This window comes from Rhinatrema bivittatum, chromosome 1 (assembly GCF_901001135.1).
Source record: "Rhinatrema bivittatum chromosome 1, aRhiBiv1.1, whole genome shotgun sequence".
NCBI classification, from domain to species: domain Eukaryota; kingdom Metazoa; phylum Chordata; class Amphibia; order Gymnophiona; family Rhinatrematidae; genus Rhinatrema; species Rhinatrema bivittatum.
The window spans coordinates 300941410-300967577 of record NC_042615.1 but is presented as its reverse complement, the minus strand read 5'-3'; the positions used below and the strand labels follow the sequence as shown (position 1 = coordinate 300967577).

At 43.9% G+C, this 26168-nt stretch overlaps 1 protein-coding gene across 2 annotated transcripts in view; it reads left to right on the top strand.

The window, feature by feature from the left end:
* Positions 1 to 26168, top strand: part of ARHGEF38 (Rho guanine nucleotide exchange factor 38) — a 205664-nt gene that overhangs the window by 82805 nt on the left and 96691 nt on the right. For both annotated transcript variants that reach the window (XM_029596932.1, XM_029596928.1), the window contains exon 4: positions 11333 to 11480. In XM_029596932.1, the coding sequence (XP_029452792.1) occupies positions 11333 to 11480 (148 nt within the window). The remainder of the gene's footprint in view (positions 1 to 11332; positions 11481 to 26168) is intronic.

Here is a 26168-nt window from a genome sequence, read left to right as displayed (position 1 = left end):
GAAAGCCGGCAGCGATCGCACCACCGCGGTGTTATCGCTGCCGGCTTTCGCAAACCAATAGCGCCACCGTGAAAGGTGGTGCTATTGGGCGCATTACTGGCAGCGATAAGGGTTCTTACCTTTTCACCACCAGCAACGTCTCCGCTGCGTCTGCCCCGGTGCCGCTCCGACTCCTCCCCTTCTGGTGCTGACGCTGCCACGACTCTGCCCCGATCTAGGTATCGCATGGATCCCATTAGAAAATTTTATTTATTTATTTATTTATTTATTTATTTAAAATGACCCCTTTAGGTTGCTAAATTGAGGCCTGCTATTAATTTTCCTAGATATATGTACCTAAGGTATATGCCTAGTGCTGAAAATTCATGCTAAGCAATTAACACTGTTTCCTAGTCCTAACTCTGCCCCATCACCACTCCTTTTATAGCTTCCTAAATTTAAGAACCAAATGAAACTAGGGTCTTAAATTTAGGTAACTCAACCCTGATAAATTTTCAAAATGGCCATTTTAGGTGCTTAACTCCCAACATTAAGCACCTAAATCCTCTGAAAATCATAGTAATTCCTCTTATGAAATTACTATGTATCAGTCCTCTAGTAAACTGAACTTTTATTTGTTGCTTTTTACCATGAATAAGTGCTTTACCCCATCTATACAGTGTTTTCCCTGTTTGTTCTTTGGACTTACATTTGCATTGGAAGGTACTTTCATTTGTGCTGCACAACTAAAAGTAGTGATTTAGGGCAGTTATTCCCCATCATTACCTATATTCTGCTTTCTCTTATTTTCTTTATTGATATAGATTGACTTGCAAAAGTATTCGGCCCCCTAAAAAAAGTCAGCAGATTTGTGTGGATTATAAATAACACCCAGATTGTTCCAGACAGCATGTTTACTGCAAACCAATGTGCTCTTAAAATACATTTTCAAAGTCACAATCCATTATTTCTCTGCATTTTTTGTAAAATAAAATTAAAACTGAAAACTGTTGCTTGCATAAGTATTCAACCCCTTCAGATTGAGTAAAAGATGTCAGAGCCATCTTTTACTCAATAATAGCTTTAAATCTGTTGGGGTAAACGTCTACCAGCTTTGCTCACTATTTGGGATTGATTTTTGCTCTTTCTTCCTGGCAAATTTGCTCCAGGTTGTTCAAGTTGCTTAGATGACACTTATGGACTGCAGTTTTAAAATAGTGCCACAAATTCTTGATTGGATTGAGATCTGGACTTTGACTTTGCCATATAAAACATTCACCTTTTGGTTGTTCAACCACTCCTGTGTTGCTTTGGCCTTGTGCTTGGGATCATTGTCCTGCTGAAAGGAGAACTTTCTTCCAAGTTTTAGATTTTTAGCAGACTGAAGCAGGTTGTCTTGCAGTATCTCCTTGTATGTTGCACCATCCATTCTTCCTTCAATTTTAACAAGATGGCCAGTCCCCGCTGAGGAAAAGCATCCCCACAACATGATGCTGCCACCCCCATACTTTACTGTTATTTGCTGAGGAATGGGCAGGTTAGCGTCACGCATAGCATTTTGAATTTTGGCCAGAAAGCTCAGTTTTTGTCTCATCTGACCACAAAACCTTATACCTCATTTTAACTGGGTCACTCTGATACTTTCTGGTAAACTCCAGATGTGCTTTGATGTGCTTTTTCTTCAGTAATGGCTTCTTTCCAGCCACCCTCTCATGCAGAACTCATGATATGGTTGACTGGTGCACCTCCACTCCAGTCTCAGCCACTGAACTCTGAAGCTCCTTCAAAATGATTGTTGGCCTCTCTTTGGCTTCCCTCACAAGTTTCCTTCTTGCTCCGACACTGAGTTTTGAGGGATGGCCTTGTCTAGGCAGTGTCTGGATAGTACAATGCAGCTTCCATTTCCTCACAGTTGATCCAACAGGGCTCACTGGGATATCCAATCACTTGGATATTATTTTGTAACCTTTTCCTATCTTGTGCAAGTCTATAATTTTAACTTTAATGTTTTTAGAATGTTCTTTGGTCTTCATTTTCACAGCTTTCCTTCATATTCACAGACTGACCAACGATACTGGAATTAAAGGGTCTTTTATCCAGCAAAGTTGACCTCTTTTTTAATGATTCGCAGGTAGTGGCCAGTTGTAAGCCAATTGTCAGGGCAATATCTTTCATCTGTGTAAACTTGGACCTTCTATAGCACAGGGGTTGAATACTTATGCATGCAGCATTTTTCAGTTTTTAATTTTATTTTAGAAAAAATGCAGAAAAATGGGGGAGATTCAAAGATGGTGCCCTAGAGGCAGGACGCACCAACTCTGAGCTTTGGGCAAAAACTTTTTGTGGGGAAGAGAAGGAAAGGGGAAGTTTGTCTCCCTCCAACTCTGCCTCTGCCAGCTTCTTCACAGCAATCCATCGTGCCCTTTTTCGTCTCAGAGTTCTCTGCTTCCTCTCCGAGGCCCAGGGTTTCTTGGGGTTGAGAGAGAAGCCTCTTCCCAGTCTGAGGCCGAGGTTTCCCTCAGGACCAGTGCAGCAATTGATTCCCCCATGGCTGGAGATGTCTGCTCTTTCTGGTGCAGGTTCCCCCCCCTCAATGTGGCAAATCCTGACGCTGGAATGCCACTAGGGGGCGCATCAGCTGGTTTGGACACAGGAGAGTAAGATCCGACAGCCATTACCTCCTCGGATGGTTTGGGGCATGAGGAGCAGTTTTTGGCATCGGCTGCAGTCCCTGGTAACTCTAGAGCTATGGGAGACTCCAGGTCTGCGGGGACTTCTCAGGCTGCCTTTCTGCCCTTGATCCCGCGAAGAGAGAAGAACGCGCATGGCATTGAAAATGAGATCTCCTTAGAATCTATTTGGACAGCCTTAAGTACTCTTAATTTGAATATTTCCAAACAACTCGATGGCATCGAGGCTCTTATGAAAGATAATAAGGTTAAAATTGCAAGTGTGGAACAGTCTGTTATTTCCTTCTCTGAGAAAGTTTTGGACTGTGAAAGGAAAGTAATTGCAAACCAAGCTCAGAATGAAAGCTTGCAAAAAGATAATCTAAAACTCCAACATAAGTTGAAAGCATTGGAAAATAAGGTAAGATCTTCTAATGTTAGAATTTTGAATTTTCCATTTACTTCTCTGAACCACTGTTGGAGGTTCTAAAGTTTATCTCAAGGACATTACCACCTTTGAATAAGATATTTTGTCTTCCTCAAAAGAAGTGGGTAGTGATGTCTACAGCACAAGAAGATTCTGTGCAACCTCAATTGAATATGGACACCTTAGAATTGCCTGTTTTTTGGAGACCTCACAGAACGAAGTTACCTCACTCGGCTACTTGGTTGATTGCTTTTGTCTTTGAGTCAGATAAAAATTCTTTCATGCGTTTTTTCTTCAAACATAATCTCCCAGAAGCGATGTAGAATTCCGCTAGGGACCAGCGGTGGTAACAGGAAGATGAAGATGAGTCCAGACGAAGCAGGGATCCAGAGGCCCGGGCGCCAGTGGAGAACCAGATGCAATGACACGGGGCACCCGAGTAATAGAAGGCCGAAGCCTAAAAGGCCAAGTCCAGGATAATACCAGAGGAAGAGATGGAGAGCAGGTTGTAGTTGGGGCAGGTGGCAGACAAGGAAAGGTGGTCAAAAGACCAAGGGTCAAAACCAGAAGTCAATCCAAACGTGGTCAAGCGTAGCAAGGGTCAAAGCCAGAAGTCAATCCAACGAGGAAGGCAAGGACCGGGTAAGGAACAGGAGCAGGAACATAGACAGGATCAGGAACCAGGAACGTAGACAGGATCAGGTACAAACAACGAGCACACGACAAGCATGGAGACCTGTTGCCAAGGCAAGGAACTAGTGGCTGAGCCTGGCCTTATATACCGGGGCTCAGTGACGTCATCATCCGGGGCCGCGGGATGGGTTCCTGCCACGGCCTCTTTAAAACCCAGCACTGGATGGTGGTGTCTCCCCGTGGCACACGCGGGGAGATCCACCGAAGAACCGGGGAGTCCATGGAGGAGCCAAGGACAGCAGAGGAAGCTCTGGTGCGCTGGCGGCTGCATACTGCTGCGAGGGAGATCGAACCAGGAGCAGGAGCTGGAAGTCAAAGATAAGTGGGCCCAGACGCGGGCCTGCCGCTGGCAGCATACGCAACACAATTTATGAAAGGGCAAGGTTCCACCATCAATCTCAGCTCAAGGGAGAACCAATGGAAGCTTTTATTAGGCAGCTATATGAGCTTTGGAACCGTTAAAGAAGACCAGGTCCAGGACAGGCTGGTGACTGAAATTCAGAACAAAGGTATGTCACTGAAGCTGCAATTGCAGAAAGACCTGATGTTGTCCACAGCTACAGAGATGACTAGGGACTCTCAACTGGTTAAAGCATAGAGCCAGTCTCTTAGCACACAGAATATAGAGAAAGGTGTTACATGGTAAAAATAAGCCTCAGAGCAAGCCATAATACTAAGCAAGCACTCACCCAGAGACCTTATCCCAGAGAAAAATTAGAAAATGTGGAAGGTGTGGTGGAGGTCATCTGTCTACCAATGCAACCCCAGCCTTAGACAGAAACTTCAGTAAGTGCCAGAAAGTTGGCCACTTTGCAGTGGTGTGCTTTGCTAAGAAGGTGCAAGAAGTAGTCACACAGGAAAGCGAGGAACCTTTGTTTCTAGGCTCTGTAACATGAAAAATAGCCAATAGCAAGCTAACTGTGAAGAAGTTAGCATTAGATCAGGAGCTTGTATGGCACAAGACTGCAAATTGCAGGTACTCTATTGAAATTTGAATTGGATTCTGGAGCAGACCCGGTCCTTGCCTTCCTCGTTGGATTGACTTCTGGCTTTGACCCCTGCTACGCTTGACCACGTTTAGATTGACTTCTGGCTTTGACCCCTGCTATGCTTGACCACGTTTAGATTGACTTCTGGCTTTGACCCTGCTATGCTTGACCACGCTGCTTATAAACAAATATATAAGAAAACTCCCTTGACGCCAGTTAGCATGACTCTGATGAGAACAATGGCACAGTACCCACAAGAGAACAGTTCATAGCATGTACTCACCTCATCACCTGTGATGGACCAAGTAATATTCCTTCCAGTTAATAGTGGTGGATTCCGCAGGTGAAAATGTACTCAATAGAGGAGTAGGGTTGGCAATGGTACTTATTCACTGAGTCAAAGCAATAAGTGTCTTTAGTGAAATGGGACTTTTAAAGAAGGGGGAAATCAAAATTGTTTTAAATGAATAACAGAACCTTTCAGCATAGTGATCCTCCATCAAATCTTAATAACACTACTTCTGAAAATCAAGGCAGAACTGAAATGCAAAGAAATGGCTGGCATGATTGAAAAAAATGCTGAAGTTTGAGGATTGTGAGCTCTTGTGCTGGGGTGCAGTTGATGCTGCCTAGTGAGTGAACCCATCAGACCAACACTGCCAGCTGGCAAACACACACTGAACCAACCCTGTTCCCTGCAGGTTAAGTCTTTGGGTTCCAGTGGCTGGGGAGGAGCCGGCTGTCGTGCTACATGTGGGCACCAACGACCTAGGAAAATGTGGGAGGGAGGTTCTGGAAGCCAAATTTAGGCTCTTAGGTAGAAAGCTTAAATCAGAACCTCCAGGGTAGCATTCTCTGAAATGCTCCCTGTTCCATGCGCAGGTCACCAGAGGCAGGCAGAGCTCCGGAGTCTCAGTGCGTAGATGAGAAGATGGTGCAAGGAAGAGGGATTCAGTTTTGTTAGGAACTGAGGAACCTTTTGGGGAAGGGGGAGTCTCTTCCAAAGGGATGGGCTCCACCTTAACCAGGGTGGAGATAGAGCAGCTTTTAAACTAGAACAAAGGGAAAAGCCGACAGTTGCTCAGCAGCGCATGGTTTGGAGAGAGGTATCTTCAAAGGATACTAATGATGCATTAGAATTAGGGCATCCCGACAGTGAGGTTCCAATAATTAGAAAAATAGTCCAAGTGTCTGTAACTAAAAACTCACCTGAGCTAAAAAATTCTAACTTATCCCTATCAATTAAAAAGCAGAATGAAAATACAAACAAAAAATAAACTTTGAAATGTTTGTATGCTAATGCCAGAAGTCTAAGAAGTAAGATGGGAGAATTAGAATGTATAGCAGTGAATGATGACATAGACTTAATTGGCATCTCAGAGACATGGTGAAAAGAGGATAACCAATGGGACAGTGCTATACCGGGGTACAAATTATATCGCAATGGCAGAGAGGAGCACCCGGGAGGAGGTGTGGCGCTTTATGTCCGGGATGGCATAGAGTCCAACAGGATAAACATCCTGCATGAGACTAAATACAAAATTGAATCTTTATGGGTAGAAATCCCTTGTGTGTCGGGGAAGACTATAGTGATAGGGGTATACTACTGTCCACCTGGTCAAGATGGTGAGACTGACAGTGAAATGCTAAGAGAAATTAGGGAAGCTAACCAAGTTGGTAGTGCAGTAATAATGGGAGACTTCAATTAACCCAATATTGACTGGGTAAATGTATCATCGGGACACGCTAGAGAGATAACGTTCCTAGATGGAATAAATGATAGCTTTATGGAGCAATTGGTTCAGGAACCGACGAGAGAGGGAGCAATTTTAGATCTAATTCTCAGTGGAGCACAGGACTTGGTGAGAGAGGTAACAGTGGTGGGGCCGCTTGGCAATAGTGATCATAATATGATCAAATTTGATTTAATGACTGGAAGAGGAACAGTGTGCAAATCCAAGGCTCTCGTGCTAAACTTTCAAAAGGGAAACTTTGATAAAATGAGAAAAATTGTTAGAAAAAAACTGAAAGGAGCAGCTACAAAAGTAAAAAAATGTCCAAGAGGTGTGGTCATTGTTAAAAAATACCATCCTAGAAGCACAGTCCAGATGTATTCCACACATTTAAGAAAGGTGGAAAGAAGGCAAAACGACTACCGGCATGGTTAAAAGGGGAGGTGAAAGAAGCTATTTTAGCCAAAAGAACTTTATTCAAAAATTGGAAGAAGGATCCAATAGAAGAAAATAGGATAAAGCATAAACGTTGGCAGGTTAAATGTAAGACATTAATAAGATAGGCTAAGAGAGAATTTGAAAAGAAGTTGGCTGTAGAGGCAAAAACTCACAGTAAAAACGTTTTTAAATATATCCGAAGTAGAAAGCCTGTGAGGGAGTCAGTTGGACCGTTAGATGATCGAGGGGTTAAAGGGGCACTTAGAGAAGATAAGGCCATCACGGAAAGATTAAATGATTTCTTTGCTTCGGTGTTTACTGAAGAGGATGTTGGGAAAGTACCCGTACTGGAGAAGGTTTTCATGGGTAATGATTCAGATGGACTGAATCAAATCACGGTGAACCTAGAAGATGTGGTAGGCCTGATTGACAAACTGAAGAGTAGTAAATCACCTGGACCGGATGGTATACACCCCAGCGTTCTGAAGGAACTAAAAAATGAAATTTCAGACCTATTAGTAAAAATTTGTAACCTATCATTAAAATCATCCATTGTACCTGAAGACTGGAGGATAGCAAATGTAACCCCAATATTTAAAAAGGGCTCCAGGGGTGATCCGGGAAACTATAGACCGGTTAGCCTGACTTCAGTGCCAGGAAAAATAGTGGAAAGTGTTCTAAACATCAAAATCACAGAACATATAGAAAGACATGGTTTAATTGAACAAAGTCAGCATGGCTTTACCCAGGGCAAGTCTTGCCTACAAATCTGCTTCACTTTTTTGAAGGAGTTAATAAACATGTGGATAAAGGTGAACCGGTAGATATAGTATACTTGGATTTTCAGAAGGTGTTTGACAAAGTTCCTCATGAGAGGCTTCTAGGAAAAGTAAAAAGTCATGGGATAGGTGGTGATGTCCTTTCGTGGATTGCAAACTGGCTAAAAGACAAGAAACAGAGAGTAGGATTAAATGGAGAATTTTCTCAGTGGAAGGGAGTGGACAGTGGAGTGCCTCAGGGATCTGTATTGGGACCCTTACTTTTCAATATATTTATAAATGATCTGGAAAGAAATATGACGAGTGAGATAATCAAATTTGCAGATGACACAAAATTGTTCAGAATAGTTAAATCACAAGCAGATTGTGATAAATTGCAGGAAGACCTTGTGAGACTGGAAAACTGGGCATCCCAATGGCAGATGAAATTTAATGTGGATAAGTGCAAGGTGATGCATATAGGGAAAAATAACCCATGCTATAATTACACAATGTTGGGTTCCATATTAGGTGCTACAACCCAAGAAAGAGATCTAGGCGTCATAGTAGATAACACATTGAAATCGTCTGTTCAGTGTGCTGCGGTAGTCAAAAAAAGCAAACAGAATGTTGGGAATTATTAAAAAGGGAATGGTGAATAAAACGGAAAATGTCATAATGCCTCTGTATCGCTCCATGGTGAGACCGCACCTTGAATACTGTGTACAGTTCTGGTCGCCGCATCTCAAAAATGATATAATTGTGATGGAGAAGGTACAGAGAAGGGCTACCAAAATGATAAGGGGAATGGAACAGCTCCCCTATGAGGAAAGACTAAAGAGGTTAGGACTTTTCAGCTTGGAGAAGAGACGGCTGAGGGGGGATATGATAGAGATGTTTAAAATCATGAGAGGTCTAGAATGGGTAGATGTGAATCGGTTATTTACTCTTTCGGATAGTAGAAAGACTAGTGGGTACTCCATGAAGTTAGCATGGGGCACATTTAAAACTAATCGGAGAAAGTTCTTTTTTACTCAACGCACAATTAAACTCTGGAATTTGTTGCCAGAGGATGTGGTTAGTGCAGTTAGTATAGCTGTGTTTAAAAAAGGATTGGATAAGTTCTTGGAGGAGAAGTCCATTACCTGCTATTAAGTTCACTTAGAGAATAGCCACTGCCATTAGCAATGGTAACATGGAGTAGACTTAGTTTTTGGGTACTTGCCAGGTTCTTATGGCCTGGATTGGCCACTGTTGGAAACAGGATGCTGGGCTTGATGGACCCTTGGTCTGACCCAGTATGGCATGTTCTTATGTTCTCAAGGACGATTCAAGAGAGATTCCAGAGATTGGCTGGGAATCAGGGCAGGCAGTAGACAGGGAGATGTCAGGATTCAGGCGGCAAGCAGGAGAAAAGTCAAAGTCCATAGCTGAGGTCAGAACTGGAGAATCAGGCCAAGGTAAACAAGACAGAGGAGACATAAGGCAAGACCTGACTCTGAGGATAAGAATGAGGCAGAAGGACAGAACGAGACAACAGAGACCGGACAAGGGCAGAGGCAGGACATTGATAGATGAGCAATGCGAGGCTGGTCGAGGCAGGCAAAGCTAGACAAGGTAGGATGAGGCAGGCAAGGCTGAACAGGCAAAGCAAGGCTGGAGAAGTTGGGCGAGGTACCACAAAATGCTGATCAAGGCAGGGGAACCATTGCTGAGGCGCCAGAAAGCAAGATCACTCATCATGCATCTGACGAAGTGGACACTGTCCTCAAAAGCTCATTCTTCAATAAATTGGTTAGTCTATAAGGTGCCACCCAACTCCTGTCATTCTGAGTTTAAATAGGGCGCTCTCAGTAACATCATCCAGGGGCACCAACGTAGTTTCCCGCCATGGGGCTTACAAATGATGGTGTGCTGTGCACACATGTGTCTAAGGGGGGGCCCTGCAGCGGCGCAGCATGGTGGCATCCAGGTGAGTGCGGCCGGTTGCAGCCTTCCTGCGTCTGGCCGAGCATGACATGAAGCAACTGAATAGTGTGCATCTATGGTTCCAGTTATAAAACAAAATCAGCCTATGTGTGGATCTGATGAAACTCAATGAGGCCAATATTCAGTAGGCTGTTTAGTGGACAAGCTGTGGTGACTTACTCTTCTAACGCCGGACACGTATGCTGTCAGTAGTTTATGCTTCCAGTGCAAAAGCAGCACTACATCGCCAGGAGCCCATGAGTTAAGATCATAGGGGTGATAGAGAGTTCGGGGGTGCGGCTGGACTATGGAGACTACGGGTGGGTACACCTGGATGCCCTCTAGGGGAGCATGCAACATTTCCTCTTAAGTCTGTATTGCACAAGAACTATATATAAGTAGTTTATTTGTTTTATGTATTTCCTTTAATGTTAGTATTATCTACCAAAAAAAGGAACAATATTGAGAATCCTGTACTTTACATACATGTTTCTGTTTTAGTACAAAGATAAAATATTTAAATATGTGCTGTCTGCCTCTTAACTAGCCCATGCCTGAGCTTGTTACGAGCTGGGTAACAATTACATTCAGCGAGAAATTTTGAAAGGGATATTATTTTTAAAAAAATTCAATTTTTGTTTTATCATTGGTAGTCACTATTTTTCTCAAATATTTCCTGTATTTTGCTGCCCTGTTTTGGTCTGTTTCTCTGTCTCTCTCTCCCTCTCTCTCTCTCGCTTTTATTCTCAAACAACTCTTCCCCAGACAGCATATTCAGGTGGCTTTGTAGAATGTTTGCTGGCTCAAAAGTTTAGTAGTTGTACCCTCAGCACTACTAAGTTAATAAGCAGCATCACCACAGCTTTTTCAAGCCTGACTGGCTCCAGTGGATAAGGGATCCACCTCTTGATGGCCTGCACTGGAATGCTACAGTAGGAGCCATGGGGCTGTCTCATCTTAGGGAATTTTTTTGTTGTCTCCTAAATCATGCCGGACTCCATTTCAGGGAAAACAGCTGGTGTGCCCCAGGACACTGATAGTAATTTAATCCCTATGATGATGTCATTTATGCATAGAAAGTATTGTTTCAAGCCAGAAAAGAGCAGTCATTCCTGTCACCAGCAGCTTTATAGAGGAATCTTTAACAGATTCTATAAAAGTATTTTTGAGTTGTTTAGGCTATCTCCCTTTTCAACAAGCCATACCTTTCCAGGATGTCAGCTTTTTTCCTATTACATTGTGTCACCTTATGCTATTAGTGCATGCAAAGCTTTTTCTTCCGGTGTCTGCTATTCATGCAACCCACTTGCAGCTCTGTGCAAGTGACATCCTTGCCAGCGGTGGGAGCTTGAAGCTAGGAGGATGATATAGTTGTCATCCTGTCTCAGTTTAGCAGCTCTTTAAAATTGTAACTTTTTTCTCAAATACCACATCAGAAAACTAGAGAACTATTGCTGATTCCTAAGGCAGAGGGTAGTCTTTGTGCTGTTTCCCGAGTGAGAATTCACCTTTCAAAGTAAATCAATATGTCCTTTCCCCTTCATTTTTTATGCTTGAGGCCATTTCAAAAGGTAACAAAGAACACAATGGTTCAAAATCCTTACTAACGTATGAAAAACAATAAAAAGCTGCTGTCTGCATTGCTGATGTTTTTATCTTTTTTTTTTTTGTGTAACAGGAGAATTGTTCTTACAGATTAAAGGACCTCTGGAAGATGTGTATAAAATCTACTGTTATCACCATGACGAGTCACAGACTGTGCTGGAGTCCTACGAAAAGGATGAAAAACTGAAACAACACATAACTAACTGCATACATTCCTTAACGTAAGGTCCTACTATTACTGCTTATCATTTCTATAGCGCTACCAGGTGCACTAGATGACTTGATTTAATATATAGAGATCAAGATGAATTGTGAGATTGTTGTAAAAAAAAAAGAAACCCCATTTTGACATCTGGATCTAGCTAAAACATTCCCTTTATTAATTCAGTGCTTTTTAGTGCTGGATGATCCCCATGGCTGCAGAGATGGGGTCTTTATCAGATTATCTCCAATTGACATGAAAGGAATGGATTTGCATTATGTCTGATCTAAGAACCTGGGTAATGTGTGTCTTTTGGTAATCCTGAAAAGCAAACTTGTTTAGGGACCACAGGGGGCCATAGCAGAGAAGTGCTGTTTTAAAATCCTGAATGTAAGAGATGGGCTGGGAGATGGTTCTCAAGGCTCGTGAGCAAGGCACAAAGACCAACTTTCAAATCTATTTGCGTTACTCCATGTGCATGCTTACGTGAACCGGAGCTGTGCACTTTATAAAATACTGCGTACCTATGCTCCAAAAGTACATGCATATGTTTCAGAACACCTGCATATTTCCAATGCAATGAAAGCACTTGCTTGACCTACCTATTTTATAAATATATGCATGTCTATTTTAGATGTGTAAAAAAATATGTAACATGTATGCCTAAAAACAGATATTTTATAGAATACACATGTATAAATACTTTCTTGTGCATGTACTTGAAATCACCAGTTCGGCAATACCTCTGCGCCAGTTCACCCAGTCCATCTTCAGTTCACCTAGACCCTCTAGCACAGGGGTCAGGAACCTTTTTGGCTGAGAGAGCCATAAACGCCACATATTTTAAAATGTAATTCCATGAGAGCCGTACAATATGTTTAAAACTAAATACAAGTAAATGTGTGCATTTTATGTAAGATCACACTTTTAAAGTACAATAAGTCTCTGAAAATATTACACCAGGCCTTAAGACATCAATACATCTCCTATTAGGAAAACGGACCAAGTCAGGCTGCTATAGAGTCCTACACAGAAACTACACGCCAGCAGAAAACCTCACCTGAATCACGTGCTGTCCCTCACCTAACATAGAATAAAGAGACCAAAACGCATAACAAGCATGCAGAAAAAACTGAATTGGAAACTGCAACAAGCCAGAGTCTCTGTATGCAGTGTAACAAAGGAAAAAAGAAACATCACCCATCCTTATAAAACAAATCAAGAAATATAAAATCATCAGAAGTAAAACTGTACTAACAAAAAGAACATATTTCGAAACAGCTGATGAGTGGAATATCCAATAATTAAAAACGCATATAAAACATTTCCAGATACCAACAAAAAATTTCAAAATAGCAGACACAAAGACCCAGTAATGAAAAATAATAAGGATACAAAAATTTTTTTGCTCTGCATACCTGGGAACGTTTGATATCCAGGTGTCCTGAGATTGTTCTGAATTAGCAGGAGGTGGGGTGGTTTGCTTGGAACTTTCTCCTCTCTCAGTCACATACCAGCGCTCTCTCTCACACTGGCTCTCAATTACACACCTATACACACATGCTCTCAGTACTCATATACACGTTTTTTCTCTCTCACTTATATAGGCTCTTAATTACACATTTACACACATGCTGTCTATCTTTTCATGCTTACACACACACACACAAAGGCTTTCAATCACATAAATACATGCTGTCTTTTTCTCTCACACACAGACTCTCATTCACATGCTTACAAACATGTCCTCTCTTTCTCTCATTTACACACAGGCTCTCAATCACATACTCACATGCTCCCTCACCTATATCAGCTCTCAATCACACACAGACACACATGGTCTCTCTCTCTCATTTAAACACAGGCTCTCAATCACATACTCACATGCTCCCTCACCTAAATCAGCTCTCAATCACACACAGACACACATGGTCTCTCTCATTTAAACACAGGCTCTCAATCACATACTCACATGCTCCATCACCTAAACCAGCTCTCAATCACACACAGACACACATGATCTCTCTCTTACTTATACACACAGGCTCTTAATCATACATACACATGATTTCTCTCACACACAAAGGATCTCAATCATACACACATACTCTTTCACACAAACAGGTTTTCAATCACAAACTTACACATACAGGTTCCCAATGGTAAACTTACATTCATGCTCTCTCTCTCACAGGCAGGCTCTCAATCACAGACATACTCTCTTTCACATGTACAGGCTCTCAATCATTCACATACATGCAATCTCTCACACACACACACACACACAGCCCCCCCCCCCCCGCGGCCCGGAAGAGGAAGTGGAGAGTATCGGCTGCCTGCGCGGCAAGAAGAGGCCACGCTAGTGCGCTCGGCATCGGCCCGAAGAAAAGAAGACTGCAGCGCGGCTCGGAGGAAAATGAAGAGGTTCAACCGCGGCCGACGGGACTCCGCCTCCGCGAGGGCTGAAAATGAAGAGGTTAGCGTTGGGAGGAGGCTGCTGCTGCCGCGAGATCCCGGGGTGGGGGTGGGGGTGGGGGAGAGAGAGAGTGAATGAGCGAGCAAACACAGCTTGCTCGCTCATTCACTCTCTCTCTCCCCCACCCCGGGAACCCGCGGCAGCAGCAGCCTCCTCCCAACGCTAACCTCTTCATTTTCAGCCCTCGCGGAGGCGGAGTCCCGTTGGCCGCGGTTGAACCTCTTCATTTTCCTCCGAGCCGCGCTGCAGTCTTCTTTTCTTCGGGCCGATGCCGAGCGCACTAGCGTGGCCTCTTCTTGCCGCGCAGGCAGCCGATACTCTCCACTTCCTCTTCCGGGCCGCGGGGGGGGGGGGGGGGGGGGCGGGTAGAAGAGAGCACGCCGGTGCCGCTGACTCCAGCTGTCCTGCCGCGTTCCGCCCGGGCTGACAGCATTTTAAGCCCAGGCGGAGGAGGACCGGGGAGCAGCTGGGTCAGCGGGAAAGTGTGGCGACTGTCTGCGAGCCAGATGCAGCCCTCAAAAGAGCCATATCTGGCTCGCGAGCCATGGGTTCCCGACCCCTGCTCTAGCACTTCATCCTGAACCCTCACCAGTTCACCCAGACCTTCCACCAAAAAAACTGCAGCAATAGGCAAGCCCAATTTCAATTAGCAGGTGTAAAATTGCATGAATAAATTAGATAATTTATACATGAAAATCTTTTATAAAATATCAGCTTCCTGGTCATACCTATTGACCCCGCCCTGACACGCCCTTAGACTGCTCGTTTTTTTGTGCTGGTAAATGTGCGCGCAAAATGGAAAATACGTGTGTACTTTCAAATCTCAGAAAATAGCATGCACGCAAATATAGTCTACTTTCACACATATGCTAATTTTCCATGTGTAACCCCATGGAAAATTTACTCAACAGTGATTAGATTTTCCTCTGACAGGCCAGAAATGACTCCAGAAGCAGTTCTCTGCTCTCACTATTTGCATGACATCACAAATACAGAAAGACACACACACACACACACACACACACACACACATGTCCACAAAACATAGAGAGAAAACAAGAAGCCCCAAAGTGCACAGCTCCTAACAAGTGCACTCTGAACAGAACGTCAATAACATTGATGGAAGTGAAGGGCCATGGGATGCATTGCATACATTTCAGGCAACTTGTTTTCTGCTTGTCTGCAGGGTCCTTGGGGGCAAGAGTGACTGGGACCAAAAAACAATTACATTTTTAAGTACATAAATACCATGTCATGTAGATTTAAATGTAGGCCATTTCTCGACTCCCTGGGTGGCTGTGAATTTGCTGCAGCTGTCTTATGCTGCTTGAGTATGCTGATCTCTTTTACCACTGACGAGGAGCTGGGTGACTGATCAGCCCCTTGGCATATTATTGTTTCTTTTGGATCCCTTTGGAGCATGACTCCTTCCCTCGCCCTCTCCCTTTATTAATGAAAAGTTACAGAGTGCTGGCTGCTAAAGGCAGCCTATGAATGATTGCCTGAGGTTGTGCTGGGCCCAGCTCGTGGAGACAGACGTGAGCTTGCATAGATTGGGGGATGTGTCTCATGTGGGTTCAACATGTTATCTCTCTTCTTTGTGCCTTTCTTCTCTCTCTTTCAGCTTCACTGTCATAAGTGTGTTTTGTCTCTCTCTCTCTCTCTCGTTATCCCTTTTGTCACTCTTCTCCCCCACCATTATTTTTTTTCCCCCAAACATATTTATTGGGTTTTAAAACGAGTAAGATAAAACAATAAACATAAACCATTATCAACAATAGCACAATAAGCTAAATAAATTTATATTGTGAAATATTAAGTCTTGATTGTTACTTTCTTTCCCTACCCCTCCCTTTCTTCCCCCCTCCCTCTCCAAATAGAACAATACATTGGCGTATCTGAAAACATTGGTTGAGCAGAGATGAAATCAATGAGGATAGCAAATGTAATTAATTTAAAATAAAATAGAATAAAATGAAAATAAGATTAAAGGAAATGCGATAACATATAATGGGTTGTGGTCTCAATAAAGGATGAAACTAATCTTGTAAACATTGTACTCAATGTTAGGTTCCATGCACAATTATCAGTAATATGAGAGGTATAAATTCACACAAATCTTATACGTAAGCTATAATAGAAGGGAATCCCACCTTTTCCTCCTCTTGGTTTGCTTATACTCAGTAGAGGTCCATATCTAAAGATTAAGAATTTCTCACCATTAGGGATAGAGATGCTATAAAATCTTGCCAAATTGCCAACATATTTTCATATTTTTTGTTAAACATGGATTTTGCAGTAAGATATTATATTTGAAGGTCAGTAATTTGATCATTCTAGATTTCCACTGATCAAAAAACAACGCAATTTTATCCACTTGGATTGGAAGGGACTGTCCCTTCCAATCCAAGTGGATAAAATTGCGTTGTTTTTTTTGCAGTCCTAACTGCAGGTTGAGTGCTCCGTAAACACCAAAGAGCCATAACAAGGATCATTTGGCAAATAAAGTAAGCAGATTCCCACAATAATTTTGCACTTCTCCCCAAAATTTCTGAGTCTCTGAGCAACTCCAAAAACAATGAGTGAAGGTCCCTGGTTCAACTTCACATTTAAGACATGTTGTATTCGTGGACCCTTGAGCCGGCTGAGACAGATGATGACGCTCCATGGGAAGGCCCCTAGTGGATGATCTTCAACACTGGAAGCCCGAGATCCCCCCCAGGAGGAGCCCGTGAGGATCTGAGCCGCTTGGACTTACTAGAAGTCTCCAGTGGCAAGTGTCTGAAGAGGCGTCCCGGAGAGTGAAGATGAAGAAGCTGGAGCCAGGAGGCCAACTGGAACTTCACCACTGGAAGCCCGTGGTCCCCCCCTGGGAGGAGCCCATGAGGACCCAAGCCACTTGGACTTAGGCGAGGCCTCCTGGACGGAGCGAGCAGGATACCAGGGAACGAGCCGAAGTCAGAAGCCAGGAACAAGCCAAAGTCAGGAACCGCAACTAGAGACTCTAGCATCTGACATCAAAGAGGCGGGATTGTCCTTTCCCGCGCTGGCCCCTTTAAATTGTAGAGCCCCTGCGCGCTTGCGCCCCTAGGGGGTAGGGCCAGGTGCCGGGCGTCAGCGGCATCATGGAGAGAGGCCACGGGAAGGGCCTAGCAAGGCCGGACGGAACGCCGCGGGTCCCGGGACAGCTTGGGGTAAGTGCGGAAGCCAGCCTCAGACCTCTGCGGTCCGGATCGCAACAGTACCTCCCCTCTTACGCCCCCTTCCTGGAGGTCTGGGTTTAGCTGGGTGGTCCAAGTGAAACTGGTGAAGAAGAGTTTTATCCAAGATGTTGGAGGCTGGCTCCCACGTATTCTCCTCGGGGCTTTTCCCCTCCCAGGAGAGAAGATACTCCCATCTTCTATAAAAGAACTGAACATCCAAGACCTCCTTCACCTGATAGACAACGTCTTGTTCAGCAGTCAGTGCAGAGGGGTCCGGAGGTTTATCGTGGAAGACCGACAGAATCAATGGCTTGAGTAAGGACATGTGGAAGACGTTGTGGATCCTTAACGTGGGCGGAAGGCATAGACGGTAGGAGACAGCTCCCACTCACTTCATAACGGCAAACGGGCCGATATACCTGGGAGCCAAACTCATGGAGGGAATCTGCAATTGAATGTTCTTGGTGCTTAACCACACCTTATCTCCAGGGTAAAATACCGGAGCAGGGCGTTGCAGTCTGTCTGCATATTTCTTTGAGGTAGCAGCGGTCTGTCACAATTTCTCCCGAGTGGACTTCCAAAGGACATGTAGCTGTCCAACTGAGATTTGTGCTGCAGGAGACAAGACCGTCAAGGGCAAGAGCAAAGGTGGTCTGAGCTGTTTCCCATAGACCAAGTGAAAAGGAGGCTTATTGGTGGCAGAATGTCGATGGAAGTTATAAGAAAATTCTGCCCACGGCAGTAGAGCCACCCAGTCGTTTTGTTGGTCCCCTACATAGGCTCGAAGGAATGCTTTCAAGGTTCAGTTTGTGTGTTCTACTTGACTGTTGCCTTGTGGGTGAAAGGACGTGGTGAAATCTAGTTAGACCCCAAACTTCTTGCAGAGCGCTCTCCAATATTTGGCCGTGAACTGCGAACCTCGGTCCGAGGCAACATGGAGAGGGAGTCCGTGTAGGCGAAAGATATGCTGGGTAAAGAGTTGCGCAAGTTCAAGCACAGTTGGTAACTTGGCATGGGGCACAAGGTGAGCCATCTTAGAAAATCTGTCGACCGTGACCCATATCACAGTCTTTTCCTCTGACAGAGGCAGGTCCACTATAAAGTCCATGGAGAGATGAGTCCAAGGCTCAGTGGGAATGGGTAATGGTTGGAGGAGGCCCCAGGGATGGCCGGGCAGGGGTTTTTGTCGAGCACAAGTAGGGCAAGAATTAACATACAGAAGTACATCTTTCTTTACTTGAGGCCACCAGTAGTATTTGGTCAATATCTCTAAGGTCCAGGTGACTCTGGAATGGCCGGCAGTTAACGAGTCATGGGCCCATGATAATACCTTCTTGCGCAGGCGAGCAGGCACTACCGTCTTGCCTAGAGGTACAGCCTCTGAAGCTGCCAAAAGGACTTTGGCCGGATCTAAGATGTATTGAGGCGGCTTGGGGGTGTCTTCAGTCTCAGCAGTGTGAGAGAGGGCATCAGCCCGAACATTCTTAAATGCTGGTCTGTAGTGGAGGAGAAAGTTAAACCGGCTGAAAAATAGAGACCAGCGAGCTTGCCGGGGGTTGAGCCGATGAGCCCAACACAGAAACTCTAAGTTCTTGTGGTCGGTATAGACAATTACGGGATGTTGGGCCCCTTCGAGCCACTGGTGCCACTCTTCAAAGGCCAGCTTAATGGCCAAAAATTCCTTTTCCCAATACTGCAGTTCCTCTCGGTGGGGGAGAACTTCCAGGAGAAGTAGGAGCATGGCAAGGATTTGCCTGCAGTGGATACTTGGCTTAGGACCGCTCCTACAGCGATGTCGGATGTGTCTACCTCAACGATAAACTGATGTTGAGGGTCTGGATGGTGGAAACACATGTCCCGAAGAAAGGATCTCTCTAGCTCCTGGAAGGCCTCTTGCGCCGCCTGAATAACTACACCATAAAAGGTGTAGTTATTCAGCGCAAAACTGGCGGCGATAAAGGTCCTTACCTTTTGCCGCCAGCAATGTCTGCACAGCATCGACCCTGGTGCCGCCCGACTCCTCCTCTTCAGGGGCCGACTCCACCCCATTTAGTGATCATGCGCGAAAAGGGACTTTTCACGTGCGATCGTTTTTGAAATGACCCCCCAAGTCTGATAATGTAATACTTTAACTCTGGGGTTTGTCAAAAAGAGTAAAACATCATCGGCAAAAGCTGCTTCTTTAAAGGAATGGACCCCCTTACTATAACCCTGAATAAACTCATCCTCATCGATTTTCTGTAGCAATGGTTTAATAGATAAGATGTATAACAAGGGGGGAGAGAGGACAGCCCTGCCTTACCTTCCTACCAATTGGAAAATCTAAAGATTTGTGGCCATTCACTATTATATTAGAAATTGGATCTTTGTAGAGTAATGATATGTATTGAACAATATCACCTTTAATCCCCAATCTTTGCAAAACTGAGAACATGTGTGGCCAAGAGACCCAATCAAAGGCCTTTTCTGAGTCAAACCCTATGGCCATCGCTGACAGATTCTGATTGTTACATTGGGTTATGGCTGTAAGCATCTTGACTATGTGTGCAAGCTGTTCTTCCATTCACCTGATTTTTGGAGATTAACCCTGGCATTACCTGGCCCAATATAGTTGCTAAGATTTTAGCAATTATTTTAAGGTCACAGTTAAGTAAGAAAATGAGTCTATATTGGGACAGTAAAAGCAAATCTTTCCCTGGTTTAGCTAGAATCGTGATGTAAGCTCTATTAAAGCCTATAGGAAAAGATTCTTGTTGGAGAAATTCTATGAAGAATATGTTCATTGGCCCAACAATTTGTGATTTCAATATATTATAATAGTCAAAAGAAAACCATCAGGTCAAGGTGCTTTGCAAGATTTGCTAGAGCTTATCACATTCAAAATCTCATAAGCTTGGATTGGCCTATTTAGAAATCCTAGTTGTTGTTCTGTGCCTTGGGGTAAGATCATATCCTTGAAAACAGATTTTCCTCCTTCAGCCCACCTTTTCTGTCTTCTGAATATAAGGATTTATAAAACATTTTCAGAACCTCCTTTTCTGGCTATAGAGCCTTGGTCAGTCCTCAGATGTTCAATGAAGTTTCCCTCGCCAAACTTTGACCGCATTAGCTAAGAAATTCCCTGGTTTGTTCCCATACCTAAAGAAATTATGTTCAGAGCTTTGTAGTTTTTTTTGAGTTCTCTGGTATATGTAAGCATTCAGACTTTCTAGAGTCGCTAAGTATTCTGCTTTGTTTTCCCGGGACAAATGAGTAACTAATTTTTTTCTTTGCCAGCTTTAGTTTCTCTTCTAATTGTAAAATAGTTTTATTAAGGCAGATGTTCCAGTTAGGTACGAGATTATTTCCCCTCTTAAAACAGCCTTACTAGCTTCCAAAAAAGTGTAGGGTTATCCTTGTGCATTTGGTTGTTTTTTTCAAAATCTGCCCACTTTTGTTGAAGGAAAGCTTGGAAATCACTATCTCCTTTCAATAACTGGGAAATTTCCAAAATCCTCTCCCATTTCCAAATATCAAAAAAGTGGATATGTATGCATATCAGAGAATGATCAGATACACCAGGTGAGCCAGTTCTGCTTTACTGATTTTGAAAACACATCTTGAGAGACTATGTAGTCAATTTGATATACAGAGAAGTGAGCTTTAGAGACATGAGTGAAATCTTTAACCTCAGAGTTCAGAGTTCTCCATATCCAAAAGATGTAATCTTTTGCAAAGGAATGGCATCCCTTTGCCACTATTAGTTCACAACCTAGGGTGGCTAGATAGTTTATCAAGTATGGGATCATGCATACAATTAAGTCTCCCAGTAGGAACAATGTACCTTTTGTATGGGTTATTAAAATATGTAGACATAATACCTCAAAAGACAAAGTCTTAATATTTGCTCACTACATATCACATTATTCACAAAGTTTCAATGTATAATATTTCTTTATTAATAATTACCTTTCCTCAACTTTATAAATAGCCTTAACAAATAAACTACCATAGTAAACACTGTGGGGCGGATTTTAAAAGGCGCGCGAATAGCCTACTTTTGTTTGCGCTCCAGGCGCAAACAAAAGTACGCTGGATTTTAGTAGATACGCGCGGCTCCGCGCGTATCTACTAAAAAACCGCGCAGCCTACCCCCGTTCCCTCCGAGGCCGCTCCGAAATCGGAGCGGCCTCGGAGGGAATCCTCTAACACCCTCCACTCACCTTCCCCTCCCTTCCTCTACCTAACCCACCCGCCCCGGCCCTGTCTACACCCCCCCCCCTTACCTTTGTTGGGGTATTTACGCCTCCCAGAGGGAGGCGTAAATCCCCGCGCGCCAGCGGGCCTCCTGCGCGCCGGGCCGCGACCTGGGGGCGGGTATGGAGGGCGCGGCCACGCCCCCGGACCGCCCCGGGCCGTAGCCACGCCCCCGCACCCGCCCCCAAAACGCTGCCGACACTCCCCCGAAACGCCACGACGACCGGGCCCGCCCCCCGACACGCCCCCCTCGGAGAACCCCGGGACTTACGCGAGTCCCGGGGCTCTGCGCGCGCCGGGAGGCCTATGTAAAATAGGCTTCCCGGCGCGCAGGGCCCTGCTCGCGTAAATCCGCCCGGTTTTGGGCGGATTTATGCGAGCAGGGCTCTGAAAATCCGCCCCTATTTCAATATTTTTTTTAAAAACCATAACACTCATTCATCCCAATTCAAATTACATAACATTCATACTCACCTCCACCCTATAAAAATTCAACATATAAGATCAGTGTTGCAAATGTATTCCATTGAATAAACAATCCAATCAGTTTCTCAGACTGTGCTTTAAATTCCAGAGCTGTTCAGAAAGCTGTTCTCATCGTGTTTGCACACCATATGTACTTGTTGAAAAAAACTTGGTGTATATCACAAAATTATGAACTGAAGAAGACTTTACTCATGTTGTCCATGTAGGCAATGCCCTGATACCTTGTTGGTTATATATCGAAATCCTTTTTATTTCTTCTTATATAGGTTTCAAATGGGAGTCCACATTCACACGCATTTCTTTTGTCAAACCATGCCCGACACCATGGCATTTCAGTGGCTCCTTGCCACCTTCTGTTGTGTAATCTGAATTGGGATGAATGAGTGTTGGGGTTTTTTAAAAAAATATTGAAATAGTGTTTACTATGGTAGTTTATTTGTTAAGGCTATTTATAATGTTGAGGAAAGGTAATTATTAATAAGGAAATATTATACATTGAAACTTTGTGAATAGTGTGATATGTAGTGAGAAAATATTAAGACCTTGTCTTTTGAGGTATTGTTTTTGTATATAAAGACAGGGGTAATTGGTAGTATAGGAAAAGTATAGATTATTAAAATATGTACCAAATTAAGAAAGAAATTGTGATCATATTCGTTGGCAGCATAGAGGTTACACAACATAACTTCCTTGCTGTTAATCTTCCCAATTAAAATTAGAAATCTACCTCCTGGGTGTTGGATTTCAGTTCCCTTTTGCCAATTCACAGATTTATTGATAAAAATAGCCACACCTGCCTTTTTTTTTTTTTTTTTTTGCTGCAGAAAAGTAGCATAGATCTATCCAGTCTTTTTTTCAATTTTGAGCTTTCTAATTCAGACAAGTGGGTTTCTTGCAAACAAGCAATTGATACCGTATGTTTTTTCAAACATTGAAGGACTTTCTTTCTCTTAATTGGGGACCTTAGGCCATTAACGTTCCAGGAAATAATCTAACAAAGTCTTCACCCGTTTGAAAGAATTCGCATTATACTGCATGTATAACTATACAAAAGATGCATGGCACCCAGCCTTACCACACATCTCGTTACCCTGGCCATGATTTTAAAATAATCATCAGCCTTGAAATCGCTAAAAGTCTTACTACTGACTACTCAGCCGGCCTCCCCCTTCCAAGACCAATGGCACCACCCAATATGAGACTGCATATAACTTAGCCAAAAGAGTAATTCCAAAGCAAAGAATGATTTTGAGGGTTCCCTTCCCTCTCTTCCCTATCCCTGCCTCCCTTCCTGTCCCCTCCACCCCATCAAAGTGTAATCGCCCTCCAAAGGAGAACATGAGGTACGTTAGCTCATATCTTACGCGCGTACCCCTTTGAAAATCCGCCCCACTCTGTGCACCAAGCTAATTCTGCAGGCTCTGTCCCTCTTCAGAAATATGTATAAAGAAACACTAACTACAATGTGGTAAATATATACCAAAGGCAAAACCGTCTTGAGCTTCCTGACAGATTCAGGCCATACTGGTTGCTGAACTAGGACCAACCAGGGTATATAGATCTAAACATCTTGTATTTAAGCAGTCCAATATATTCCTACTGGCCACCGTCAGTATGGGCCGGTGTCTCCACTCAAATAACAGTGAAATATATTCTTACCGGCCACCTCCGGTATGGCTCGTTGTCTCTGCTCAGATGAAACTATTCTGTGACTCCAATCCATATGACACTATTTTATTGATGCTTGTGCGTTTGGCTCATTTTATAGTCACAAAAATATAAGAACACTGTGGGAGGTTACCAACCATTTTAACAGTTGCTTCCTCAGTAAGGCCTCCTGATGATCTAAGGCTGTACTCACCATGTTAAGAACATTGTGGGAGGTTACCAACTATTTTATCAGTTGCTTCCTCAGGCCTAGATTTATCATTTTGCTATAAATTTCGCAAGAATAATGCCTGTGATAAAAAAAAGGGGTGTAGTTAGAGTAATTTTCCTGAAACCGCATCACATAGCTAAAATTTGCATATACATCTTGCGATGTGTTATTGCAGGTGTTATGGTGTTATAGGGCCCTAATGCCCACGATACCGCCGTAATGCGATTTGATGAATGATCTCCTCAGTTAGGTTGCCTGATGGTCTAAGGCTGCAGTCACCACATTATTAAGCTTCAGTAATGTAAATAGATCAAAGTAATTTATAAATTGACTGTCCGATGCTTATCTCCAGAACACTTCCCATATGAACCAGTGTCTTCCTTTTCATAAACCTCAACTGTGCCTTTTTCCAATGACGCAGTTTAGATGCACCGGGGTAGATTTTATAAAAATACGCTGGATTTTAATAGATACGCGCATAGCCGCGCGTATCTTTTAAAATCCGAGGGCGGCACACGCAAGGCTGCGCAAAATCAGTAGCCTGTGCGCACCAAGCCGCGCAGCCTGACTCCGTTCCCTTCCCCACCCCCCCCCCCCGCACCTTCCCCTCCTTTCCCCTAACCAACCGGCCCTAACTAATTCCCCCCCCCTACCTTTATCGCGAAAGTTATGCCTGCCGGGCCGGCTGCCGGCGCGCCACGGTCCGGTTTGGGGGCTGGTCTGGAGGCCGCGGCCATGCCCCTGGATCGCCTCTGATGATGCACCGGCCATGACTCGCCCCCCTGACAGGCCCCTGACACGCCCCCGATGACACGCCGGCCACGACACGCCCCCTGACACCCCCAACATGCCCCCCAGGAAAGCCCCAGGACTTACGTGCATCCCGGGGCTTTGTGCGCACCAGCAGCCTATGCAACATAGGCTCGGCGCGCTCAGGGGGAGCTTGGGGCAGGTTTTCGGGGGTTAGCTCATATCTTACACGCGTACCCCTTTGAAAATCCGCCCCACTCTGTGCACCAAGCTAATTCTGCAGGCTCTGACCATTGCCAGTATGTGTAGATCTCTGGGCACCAATAATATTATGAAGTCATCTTGGAGATTGGTCCCTCGAGCTGCATCCAATTATACTAACAAATATCAAATTCAACTCAAGGGGGATCACAAAAGGAAAATGATTCTTTACAAATTTTGAATTTTAGCATAAACCATGGTAGAGTCATATATAAGTCTAGCAGAGCTGAAAAACTCCTGATATTTCAATAATCATACTGTTACAAGGTTGTTAACAGTCTCGCCTCCTCTAATTCTTCAAAGATATGTGCTTTCCCATCACGCCAGATTCAAAGTTTCACCAGGGATTGTAGGGCAAATTTTATTTGCTTTTGCGCCAGGGTTGAGCATGATGGGTTGAAGGCACGGCGTTTCATGGAAACTGATAGTAATCTTGAAAGAATCTGATGCGAATGTCTTTATATTTTACTTTCAGCTTCCTATAAGCCTGCATGATATCCTGTTTATGTGCGAAATTCAAGATATTCACGAGAGCAATTTGTGGCCTGAGTTCTCCATCTTTCTGCTTGTCCACTCTATGAGTTCGCTCAATTTTTATATCCTCTCTGAAAATTTGGCATGTTGAGAACCTCAAGTAACCACTTTTCTAGGAAGCTCGGTAACTCAGAATTATTTCTCTCTTCTGGTAAACCAATAAAGCGCAGATTGTGTCTGCGAGAATGGTTCTCTAAATCTTCTATCTTTTCCTCTTGGGCTTAACCAGTTCTCTAATTTTACTAGCCAGCCTTCATGGGCAGTCGCCTCGTCCTCCATTACTGAGATACATCCTTCCGCGTTATCCATGAGGGAGCTGAAGTCAGAGATAGTTGACTTAACCTCCAATATCTGTTCCGAAATAGAGGAAAGTTTCTCTGTTAAAGCAGATACTACTGCCACTATTAACTCTGATATCATCTCATTTGAAAAAGCAGGCCCAGCTAAACCTGATGTTGCGATGGCCATTTTGCCTTCCCCAGCCTGGCTTTTTTTTTGTTCATTTTTGCCCCTTTAATGGGCATAATGATGGGCGATTTATTCATAAAACGATCTATCGACAAAAAGGCTTGTCTTCCAAAGAATATTTACCATATGTAGCTACAGATGGAGTCAGATTGCAGATGATTGAGGAGAGCAACACCCAGAGCTCTGAGAAACCTGACTTCCCAGGCTCACCACATCATGTGACCTCCCTGCCCCACCATTATTTAATGATGTCCTTGTTGTCACACAGAGATTTTGAAAAACTTGTTTTAAAGCTGGCTTTTAGTTCATCTATGTTTACTGCAGGTGTTGCCTTAACCGGTTAGGTGAAAAAGTATGCTACAGTCACAGCCATGCTCTCAGGCATGAACTAAAGCAGTTTTCTATGTTGTAGGG